General features: G+C 38.7%; 1 protein-coding gene and 1 long non-coding RNA gene across 2 annotated transcripts in view; one reads left to right on the forward strand and one right to left on the reverse strand.

Moving 5' to 3' along the window:
* The first annotated feature begins 301 nt into the window (after window positions 1-301).
* Window positions 302-11,946, forward strand: part of CTSC (cathepsin C) — a 770,970-nt gene continuing 759,325 nt past the window's right edge. The window contains exons 1-2 of the mRNA XM_050713776.1: window positions 302-351; window positions 4,369-4,547. Of these exons, the coding sequence (XP_050569733.1) occupies window positions 302-351; window positions 4,369-4,547 (229 nt within the window). The remainder of the gene's footprint in view (window positions 352-4,368; window positions 4,548-11,946) is intronic.
* On the reverse strand, window positions 7,325-11,934 carry LOC118245897 (uncharacterized). Its single transcript, XR_004778006.2, has 3 exons — window positions 11,349-11,934; window positions 8,367-8,528; window positions 7,325-7,442 (listed from the first exon to the last, which is right to left on the reverse strand). It is a non-coding gene; the product is annotated as an uncharacterized LOC118245897 (long non-coding RNA).

Below are 11,946 nucleotides of genomic sequence, written 5' to 3' on the forward strand. Positions count from 1 at the left end.
CCTCATCCCTACTCATTCCTTTAGATAAACCACAGGAAAAGAATGGAGTCAATAATCAGCCTATGACAGCAACCCAGTACATTTTGACTTCAGGAGAGGTAACCATGCCTCTCCCAATGCTCCATTATTCCATTCCACTGCATCTCTCCCATGTGGTTCAAGATTAAATCAGCGTAATCATACAAGGGGAAGAAAATTCCGTGCATGTTACAATTAGATGAGAAAAAAAAATGTCCTTTTCAAAGCTCAGCATCTCAGCTCAGAAGACAACTTTGATTATAATGACATTTTCTTAGTTACGATGACTCCATCTCGGCCAGAATCTGTTGCAATAATATGGAAGGTGACAGCGTAACCAAACAATAAAAGAAAATCAAGGTAGGCATTGTCTTTATTACTCCTTTATGCTGAAATATCTTCTGCAGGATAAATCAAGTGGATTTTACAAGCAGTGTGTTACAGCACAGATTCATTTTTCATAGACATTTTTTCTGCATTAAGCAAACAACTGCCAAATAATGGCTAAACTGTGCTTTTGGAGTTGAGCCATCCCTCGAGCAGTTTTGCATGAATCACACTGTGTTTATTGGTAGCCTCGGACAAACAAGCAGTAGCCCTGTCAAATAACAACAGACATAATAAAATAGTTACGCCTCATTGCTTCTGGAAAAGAGGACATAGGTAATATAACCACATTCCTGCTCAATCTGCTGTTACACAAATGTTTCTGTCACCTCTAGACAGGATAGGCATCCTTTCCCAAATTATTTCCTAAGGAATGAGCACCTGACCAACAGTAAGTAAATTAGGTATGATAGAGGTTACCTGGATCTAATTTCTTACCTTGACAAAGAATTCCTATGGGATTCAGACAAGTGGTGGTTTTTTATTATTATTTTTAGTCTCTGTTCCCATGCATGATGCATGGAAATAGTTACTTACTTCAGCAAGTATTAGGAAAATGTACATTGCATATTCCAAGAGACCATGGCAAGAAGAGTCAGTTCAAGATCTTTCCCATGTGGGAACACTCTAATTGTTTTGAGAGATGCTACACACAGTAACACAGTTATAATAAAAAATACTGATTCATTATTGTAATTATCTTCCCTGGAATACACGGAAAAGATTATACCCGAGTAACATTTCATAATATTTTTCTTTGGAGCCTGAGAAATTGCTGGGATGTTGAAATACAATTGTCAGCATTCCTTTCCCAAATCAAGTCAGAACACACTGAATTTAGTGCAGCAGCACCACCTGTCGGCAAATTTCTTACAAAGTTATCTAAAAGCCAATAGCAAATTATCACAGCAGACCATGAAATGAAATGCTATGATGCAACCTGCCAAGCGTATCCTCAAGTGTATCATCTTACTGCCAAGACTCAGCTGTGCAACCAGGACCCACATCAAGGGGCAGTCGTATGGTCAGTGCCGCAGAGCTATTCTTCCACACCAACCATTCATTTATGGGAAGCCACATTTTCTTGAACCCAAATTTCATATTTTTTAAGCATAGTAATTTTGCAGCAGCAAAAATTGCCTAATTTGCACTGAAGCTTTGGATTAAAATAAGAGTAGTTCTTCAAAGTGAGTCTACAGAGAAAAGAGTGTTCCTGGAAGAGTCAAAGCCATCATAAGTGGCAAACAGTTTACCAAGCTGTCAGCAGTGTCAGTTCTGGCTGTGAAATACGAAAGAGCAGCAAACGTAAGGTTAACGAGTGATTATTACTTCAGGAAGGGTGGCATTCACATAACTGTGAAAACAGGGAAATCTCACAGCTCCTACTGATGAGATCGTTTTTCCAATGTGGAATAGTAATTGAAATTACTAGGAGATTGTAAGGAAAATACACACCTCATCACCTTAATCTCAGAAACAGGCTGTAGTGTGTAGATAAATATTTTGATCGCTGCTATAGTTTTATATAGGGATGTTTAGCAGTGATTGTGGCACACCGTAATAAAGGCAAATGACATGGAGAGGAAACTGCCATCAACTGTAGAGATCTGAGCAACAATTTGGGAAAAAAACAGACAAACCATAAATTAAGAAAATATATTGTCAATCTAATCCCACATAATGTCATCATCTTTTACATTGAATGTATCAGCTATTCTAGACCAGGAATCCATCCTCAGGCAGGTGCTGCTGTGCTCAGACTACATAGTGTGAGGTTCATATGTGCATAGTTGCCACTATAAATCCTTCAGGGCACTGGTCTCATTTAGAGCTCAATCTACGGTGCCGAGACAATCCTAAAGCAGTCATGGCCATCATATCACTTTTTTTTTTTTTTTTTTTACAGATGGGCATCCACCCAGAAGAGCCGCTCCACAGTCTCTGTGGTCTAAGGTCAGTGTGCAGGTCACTTAGGCCCACCAGGGTCTGTTCTCCAACAAGAATCTGAAGACAAGGACCTCTGGATTCTCTTACACAAAAAATATTGATCATAGTTTCATAGAATAATTCAGATCAATTCCAACCATCAACCTGACCTAAAGAATCCCAGCACTAAGCCATGCCCCTTAGAGCCATGGCCACACACCTATTAAATATCTTCAAGGGCAGGGACTCCAGCACCTCCCCGGGCAGCCTATGCCAATGCTTGATCACCCTCTCTTGTGAAGGAATTCTCCCTAACATCCAGTCTAAACCTCCCCTTTTAGTCACATCCTACCACTTGGCACATGAAGAAAGAGACCGGCACCCTCCTCGCTGCAGTCTCCTTTCAGGTAGCTGTAGAGAGCAATGAGGCCTCCCCTGAGCCTCCTCTTCTCCAGACTAAACAGCCCCAGTTCCCTCAGCTGCTCCTCGTAACTCGTTTCCAGTCCCTTCACCAGCTTCACTGAATTTCCCTGCATGTGCTTGATCAACTCCATGTCCTTCTTGTGGTGAGGGGCCTAAAACCGAACACAGGCCTCAAGGTGCAGCCTCACCAGTGCCGTGCACAAGGGCACAATCACCTCCCTGATCCTGCTGGCCACACAATTTCTGATGCAGGCCAGAATACCGTTGGCCTTCTTACCCACCTGGGCACACCACTTGCTCCTGTTCAGCCAGTTGTTGACCAGCACCCCCAGGTCCTTTTCTGCCAGGCAGCTTTCCAGCCCCTCTTCCCCAAGCCCATACCGCTGCACGGGGTTGTGGTGTCCCAGGAGCAGCACCCAGCACTTACCTTGTTGGGTGTCACACAGCTGGACTCATCCCATCGATCCACCTATCCAGATCCCTCTGCTAAGCCTTCCTACCCTCAAGTAGATCAACACTCCCACCCAACTTGGTATCATCCACAAGTGATACTTTTCATACTTTCTTCTAGACTTTTAGCAATGGATTGCCCACTCATACACTTTATGCAACAACTCATTACTTTTATTATGGATTTAGGCTTAAGCAGCTAATCACAGGACTATTCACATCATGCTTTGCAGAACTGTGAGTCCAGCCAGGCAGCCTGAATTACAAGTACTCTGGTTTTGCCAGTCCTACTTCTAATTACTCATGCTTGACAATACGATCAGTGTCAGCAGTTTCAGAGCTTAGTTTCTCATACTTGTTACATATGATCAATTGCACAGCTTTCCTCCTTCTTTTTAAAATTTCTCACTGACTGACACATCCATTTATTTACAGTTAAATAGACGCAGGCTACAGATTTCCCTTCCATCAGTGCTACGGCATAAAGGGAAATAGGAGCAGTGTGGAGGACAAGTAGCAGTTGGGCCTCCTCAAGCCTCGCTTGGTCTCTCGCTGTCAACAAGGGAGCAGAATTTCAAAGGGTTTGGCATAGGCTTTGCCTTCCTGAGCAAGTATCAAAACCAGATTGGAGAAATCAGTACAAAAGCGCCACTCCCTCCACAGACTATAAGGATAGCTTAATGGTTGGTTTATGCTAGATGCCTAACCTTTTCATAGCTAAAGTTAGGCATAGTGAATTTGACCTTTTATATTTTTTTTCTACTATTGTCTTTTCCACATTTTACTACAATAGGGTTTTCACTTCATTTCTACACTCTTCTTTCCCACTCTACAGAAGGTTGGTGCATCCCAGCCTCTTTGCAAGAAGGAGCAGTGCTCCCTGCACTCCAGATGGAAGCATTAGCTGCAAATAACTGCACTGACATTTTCTTCTCTGCCCTCTTACTCTCTTGCTCCAACCACATTAATAAGTCAGTAAGAGCAGGAAATAGAGACCAAGATGTTTCAGATGACTAATAGAGTTCAGATACCCCAATTAATTTGGTGTGCAACACAAGGCATCTTAAAAGAACCTCAATTTTCCAGCAAATAGTCATTCAGCACTGTATGAAGATAAAATAACATTCAGTAATCTCAACGGAGATGCCAAGTATCAATTTAAAGCAAATGGGAACATCCTTGGGTTTCATTAGAACTACGCAAAGACTTGGAGAAAAAGGAATTATATATTATTTCTAAAACACTTGCTTGCATCTATCCAGCAATTCTGCTTTTGTACGATGTGCGTTTGAAAGAAAGTGCATTGCCATATTATGCTGAAGAAATTTGCAATGCATTTTTTAAGTGTGGTCTTTTTTCTTCTATATTGTAAAGAAACAGAAGGATAATGTATTGCACGTACCGGTATAGATAAAAAAACAGAGCACTCTACTAACAGCATTTTTTTCCTTTACATCATCCTTCACCACTTCTCTTTGATTTCATATCATAGTTTTGGTTCCCCAAAATTAACATTTTTTCTCCAACTTTTGAAGTCAAACAGTTACAGAGAACAGGTAGGTGTTATGACAATGATCTTGAAACAAGATTATACTATTTTTTGTTATTATTATTCAAATGTTTGTGTTTTCGTTATGTAAGTTTGTTTTGGGTTATGCCTATACCAGCTTCTGCCTCAACAGAGAAAGACAGGGATATTGGAAAAACTACCCTGAGGTTTTTCAAATGCCCAGGTGTTCCCAGGTAATTTTACGCTCAATTTTAACCTTGACAACTTTGGAACACCCAAGTTTTTGCCTAAAGCACCCCTTACCTGTGAATACGCTTTCTTTGCATGTGCAAAACAGATGCCTGAACTTCATGATTATCTATGTATCTTTGCATGCTTGCCACACTGTATACACACACACGTTCTTTTTAACCATGCTTTGTAGACCTGTATCAATATCCGTATCTATACCTACCCATTATTTGTAACTCCTACAATCATTTGCTGCATTCTAAATAAGCTCAACCAATTTCTTCATCTCTGTAATTGTTGAGGCTCCGATACCACTACCACATACTGCCCTACACATACTGCCATAATTTTGTATTTATAACATGAAGAACTGAAAATGGGGAGAGCAGCACGTTGAAATACCACTCTGTTGTTGTAATCTTTGGTGAGTGTTTTTCTCTGTCAGAAACTTCAGCAGGAGGAGACTATGAAAGCTGCAGGCACTGTAAAAAGCTGCCAATTCTAAAAAGGCCGCTAGCTGCAAAATGTTAACAGCGGTAGGGCTTGCTTTGGGGCTCTTTCTTTTTCTTTGCTTTCTTCTGTAAGTTCTGGCAGCTCTGGACTGCCTCCCTTATTAGCCAGGCAGTGAGACTGATGCTCTCTTGAGCTGATATTTCAGTTTACTGATAAATAGACCGAACACAAACACTATTTTTCTAGCTTATTTCATCGCTTTGAGTCTTCCTAATGTGACGTTAAAACTCCACTCCCTCCATTTCCAAACTGCCCACTAAGTTAAAAAAACACACGGAGTTACCATAGAAACCATTTCTAAGATACAGAACAATTTCTTAAAGTCTGCACAGGAGTACCGAGCATCATCAGAACAGCAAAACAGTACTTCAGAAGGAAATGAAGGACAGGCAGTGCTCCTGAGCCTGAATTTCTTGCTTGTTTCTCTCGGCGATGAAGAGTGTCTCTGCTGAAATACAAACGGCTATTTATTTGCACAGTGAACTGACCTAGCAGTGGGTCACATCAATATGACAAGCCCACCACAAAATAATAAAACTAATAAAAGTTATCCCTCCACATCTTGAAAATGTAACACTTGTTAAGCATGCTAACAGCATGAACGTGGTGCTGCATCAGCCCAAGCCAATGGAGAATGCTCTCCACATTTGTGCTCGCGTCTGTGGAAGAGTGACAGGGTTCCTCTGGATGGAAATAACGTGCTATCTGGTCTTCTCATGGTACTGACATCTTCCAGTCTTGCGATACTATGAGCAAAACATATCCCTTGTCATTTCAGCCTATAAATGACTCCCTTTGGCATTAAAAAGTCTGTAAAAACCATAATTACAATTGCAAAAAAACACAGACAAAAACCAAGTAACAGATCCCACATGCATTCCCAACGCATGACATCTCAGGCATAAGTGCAGACACTTTTCTACTCAACAACGCTGCCAAATGAAAAAAATGTCAATGCTATTTGTTCCTGCCACTAGAAAAAATATGTTTTCTGAACTGCATTTCAAAATCACTTTGTATTGAGAATGCCTGCTGGAACACAATTCCGAGCTGTTACAGAATTCTGCTACCACCTTCTGGCTAACAGAAATACTTACCACTTATTTAACCAGTACACACTGAGTTCATAATGTGTTTACTGTTTCTTCAGTCTGCATTCTCCACACAACACTCCCCCATTTTCTTTAATACTGAAATAGGAAATACACCAAAAAATGTTACACCTTTAGCCAGCCTTCCTGGGAAGAAGAAAACATTTCAAGGAAGCCTAAATATTTGGAAATGTTTTAGGTACTTGAAAACTATTTTAATAGAGATTTGATTAAATATAGAAGAATTGATCATAATTTAAACATCTTGACATAAAATTGCTATTTTCCACTTCTTGTCCCTCTCAAAAAAAATGTTGTGGTTCAACCTGGTTTATTTCATTAAGTTAGCAATGAACAGAGACCCGTGGTTTGCATTGCTATAATAATACCTTATAAACTGTGGTCTTGTAAAGTCTTTTGTACACTTCTCCCATTGCAAATGTGATTTAGACCCACTGATTTCACAGTATCACGAAGATGACAGGTATATTGGCGTTTATTTGAATATAATTGCTTGCAGAACTTGAAAGAAATAAAAGCATACAATCCATCTCACAGGCTTGTTTAGGTGTGCTATGACCTTTTCTACTGTTATAACAATTTGTTTTTAAAACTTCTGGAGCTAGATAACAAAACCAGCACTTTGTTCTTTTCCTCTTTTTAAGTACTTTATTCAAAGCTGGTTTACTGACAAAGTGGAAGTGAAAACATGACCAAAGAGCCCAGGAGTAAAGGTCATTATTTTCCATAATTTCAATCAGGTCTCTTCATCTAATATAATTCCTTGCTGTTGATGAAACTGGTGGACTGAACCCCTCACCATCCACAAAAACATCAGTTGTGTACGTATTAGCTTCCTCTAGTATAAAAGAATGAAAAAGGACAAATTCTTCCTGCAGGAAGGATGAAAAAGATCATTATAATATACACACCACTGCAAGATTTTACAAAGCACTTCTCTACAGAACGCTGTACAGAAAGGTACAGATTGCATCAGAGAGGTCTCATTCTGTAGCTAGGTCAAAGGCAAAGGAAAAAAAAATAAACGAGGAGGCATCGCTGTATTCTTTGGACTTAAACCATACCCTATTAAACTCAGTAAAGAAAATTCCAGTCTCCTGAAAGACCTCTGAAAACTGATTAAAAAATTATGATGTTTTTTAGATTTCAAAGACCCCTAGAGAATCCAGCTGCAAGTGATTATGCCTCTCTCAGAATGAAATGCAGGCATCTAGGTTACTTAGATGACACCTTTGAAAATTCTATCTTAAACGAATTCTTAAAATCAAACTGTATGCCAGCAAAGCCAAATATCAAAGGCAGGTGGCAAGCCTTAATGAAGCATCTACTCAAATTCAGGCCATGTTTTAGCAGCAAGCATTCAGGTGGATTATTAGAAGTGGGTGCTCTTTAATCTCTCTTACCTCCTGGGAAATACTGGCATTTAAAAAACATTAGCAACAGCAATCACAGAAGGGGGAGAAGTGTTCTCTCTGAAAAAGCCAGTTGTTCTGTTTCTCCATGAGATGTGACATTTTCAAATGTTCTGCCCGTCATATCTGAGTACATTCAGTTGAACTGGACAGCGTCAGGCTTTTGACTGTTAACTTTTCAGGGATTTACATCTGTATTTTAAACCTCTGCTAAATTTCCTGAAGAAAGGATGTTTTAATTGTTCACAGTCTGATATATTTCTGGAAATGAAACAGAGTTCCCTGCCCTGACTCTCAACGAGTCCCCAGATGCCAAGGAAGTTGAGGGTGCCCAAAATGCCCTTTGCCACTGACAAGAAGCCAAAATATTCAGGTTTCACCCACCTAGCAGCCCTGATCTGGAGCAAGAGCCTTGACAATCTTTCCCATCCTTCTGTCAGGTTTATTCAAAGCTTGTTTACTCTGGGGCTTTGGGAAATCCTCAGATTAGCAATTCTGCACGAACAATGTCCTGGCTTGCAGACAGACCCAAGGCTCTTCAACAAACTGGCCAAAAAATCAGAAGTTTCTGCATTTTAAGAAGTGAAATGAAACATTCTGTTTCTTTAGAGATGCAGTTTTACAGTCAAACCCTGTTGTTTCAAATGCTTGAAAACTTTTGTATGGGTTCCATTAAGCATGGGTGCGATGGGATAACATAAATGTTAAGAATAACACAGTGCATGATACTACACAGTAGGTTGTGGAAAGGATGAGAAAGCCTCACATGACAGTGGTCATCTCCAGGGGGTAATAAGAAAACATTTTTTTTCATCACAAGATGACATAGGATGGGCACAGATGACACAGATGACAGAACGGGCACAGGTAACACAGATCACAGGATGGGCAGCAGCTCATCACTCTAAGAGGCAATGCACACTGTACTAGCTCAATGTGTCCAACTTTCATTTCAAGAGAACTTAGAAAAAGAAGATACTGTCACAATGAACGTGTTGCTGAGACACTTCAGTGTCCCAAATTAAAAAGGGTTTTCTCTGAGAAGAAGAGATTGAACTCCTTCCCCACAAGACAAACTCATTTCATTGCCTGATCATCTAGTTTGACCCCCAGAATAACAAGACAGGAATTTCCTGGAGCAAATGCTGCTCCAGATATATAATCCACGCTTGAAAGACATTCTATCTTATACACACAGACACTGTACACATAAAATCAATATACACCACACAAAGCCAAACATCATTCTAAAACTTTGAATAATGGAAAAATAATAATCCTTGGAAACCTATTCCAAAGATTAATCATCACAATTCTTAGGAACGTGTATCTCATTTCTGGATTGTAGATGCATAGCTTCTTTCCAGACACCGATTTTTCATAGTTTTTTCTGTTAGCCTTAGCGCCTCTGTTTCAAAAACCACAGTTTTCCATGGAATTATACAGACAATGATCAAATCTGACCCTTCTCTAGAATTACATTAGAATTCCCCCACTATGAGAACAATTCTCACATTTTTATCATCTATGATCAGCAAAAGAAGTTTGTGTTCTTACTGTCATGTGGACTGGCACTGACAGATTAAAGCCCACCCACTTTAGAAGTCTATCCAAATGAATACATACAACTCCAGAGTGGCAGTACTTTCTCATGTGTCTATCTGTTCACTGCAGAACACTCCTTCCAACTTTTTTAATGTAGAATTTCTGAGGTGAGAAACATAAATCATGTGTACAACTGAAAAAAAAAAAGTTATATGAACACTTGAATCTTTCACTGCTTCTCTGGTAAGGCATCTCAGAAAAACAAATAAAAGATTCAGTTCTTAAAGACATCATAAAAGTTTGTCTAATACTCTGGAAGACTTTGCAAATGAAAACAAAGGATAAAACTCATCAAAAATTATATATGCACTTTTAATGTTTTAAGTGCTAGGGACCCAAAATCAGGAAACAACCATTGGATTTTTCAGATTTTTTAACAGATTTCCAAAGCTGTTAAAAACAGAGATTTACACACAAGAAATATTCTACATTCATAAACAAAGCTTAAAAGTCTATTGTTATCCACACAAGATGACTATCCAAATATTATTTGAATAATTTACTCCACAAATGTTCACAAGCGGTTCACAAGTTCAAAAATTTCTTATGCTTTTTTTTAAGCATGGAAACCGCCTTTTTGAAGTTATACTCAATTCTGTTGGATGATATTGTGTGCTGTGAATCCATAGTGCCTTGTACAGGAAGAATATATGCAACTTCAAAAGACCCACTTAATCACAAAACGCTATTTGCTTGTTTGCTATTCTGGAAAATAAACAAACAAAAAAAACTCATTCTGTATAACAACATGCACAGACAAGACAGATACAGCTCAGTAACCTTCAGAGAACAGATTATGTGTGTGTAAAAATTAATAAGAAACTGAATTTTCAGATTAGTTTTTTTTTGTTTGTTTTTAATGAAGCACACTACAGAATTTCGAGGTATGAAACAAATACATTTTTAATGAATTTCCTTCTGGAAAATCTAAGGGTGGATTTCTACGTCGCTCATGTAGTAATTGGGTGTGTAGCAGCACCACATGATAGATACTTCTTGGGAACTCTATGGAATTCTAACTTTTTCTCCCTAGAAGTTTTATTTGTCAATGTTTGAACCAAACTCTATTAGTAAGGCAATTAAGAATGCTGTTTAATCCAGCACACATAATGTTGTTAAAATAAAGCATTTTTTGAATCACTCCATTAATATCCTCAAGAAAAAAAAAAATAAAAAAAAGGAAAAAAAAAGTTGTTTCTTTCTCAAACAGAACCATGTTGCTCACTATGAATAAAATGCAACCAGAGCCACAGGAAGAGCACAAAACTTATTTTACACTTTTAAATCAGACTTTATGCTTATGTGGTACTCTTGTTGAGAGCGTGTAAGGTGAATTTCATCTTTTAACAGCACTTCTTGGCCCTAAGATAACAATGCAAACACTCATACTTTAATTATGTAATATGTTACCATCAATTTTCTCCTTATAAAATAAGCTATCCAACAAACAGAAACGATTTAAATGCATTCTATGTGAATAAGAAGGCATAAAACAATGATATTCTTACACCTCTTTCTTTTCAAATTATTACCACACCTTATATTATAAAGCTCCTGCTAAAGGGGAAAATAGTATTTTTTCTGCTTTGATCAAGGCTTATCTTACGACAGGCCTCAGTGGGAGCTTTATTTTTCTTTAGTAAGAGCTGAAGTACTTGATGGCTTTGGTACTCAATAGCTCTATCAAATATGAGTTTCTTGGCCCAGAATACATCAATCATTATTTAAGATATATAGATAACGGAGTGGAGCACACCTCACCTGATCTTCCAGTCAGTAGTTGGTAGCTACAGTGGAAGCAATCCCTGATGATCATTTCTGCATCGCTAAGCCCCCTTAAAGAAGCATTTTTAGCAAGAACTTATTCTGCTCATTCTTGGTATCTATTTCAGAATGCCATATGCCTCACGAACACCTATGCAGTTCTATTTTAAAAACTGTGCAGTATATTTACAGAAGGTTTGAAGAAACCAGTTTGTACATGCTCACAGCTTGTTATAATTGTTATATACGCGCCAATTGTTATACACGTGCCTATTGTTATACACATCAAAGAAGCATGGTCAGCAGAGGACACGTCAGTCAGTCAGCTGACAGGAGCATTCAGGGGAACTTCCAGGAACTCGAAAAAAAAAAAAAAAACACACAAAAATAATCCTTTTCTTAACCAAGAACTTTAAATTTCAGATGTAATCATCTCTGTTTCTACACAAACCCGATGGTTTTAATACATATGCGTAAATAAGCTCACGTGTTCCTGTCACGCAAGCAAGCTTCCTAATTACATCTTTCACCGTCACTAAGTCTCTGTTGAGGTGACACCTCAAGAAAAAATTACAAGAACTACCAAAGACCAGGC

Source organism: Cygnus atratus, chromosome 1, assembly GCF_013377495.2.
Source record: "Cygnus atratus isolate AKBS03 ecotype Queensland, Australia chromosome 1, CAtr_DNAZoo_HiC_assembly, whole genome shotgun sequence".
In the NCBI taxonomy this organism is placed as follows: domain Eukaryota; kingdom Metazoa; phylum Chordata; class Aves; order Anseriformes; family Anatidae; genus Cygnus; species Cygnus atratus.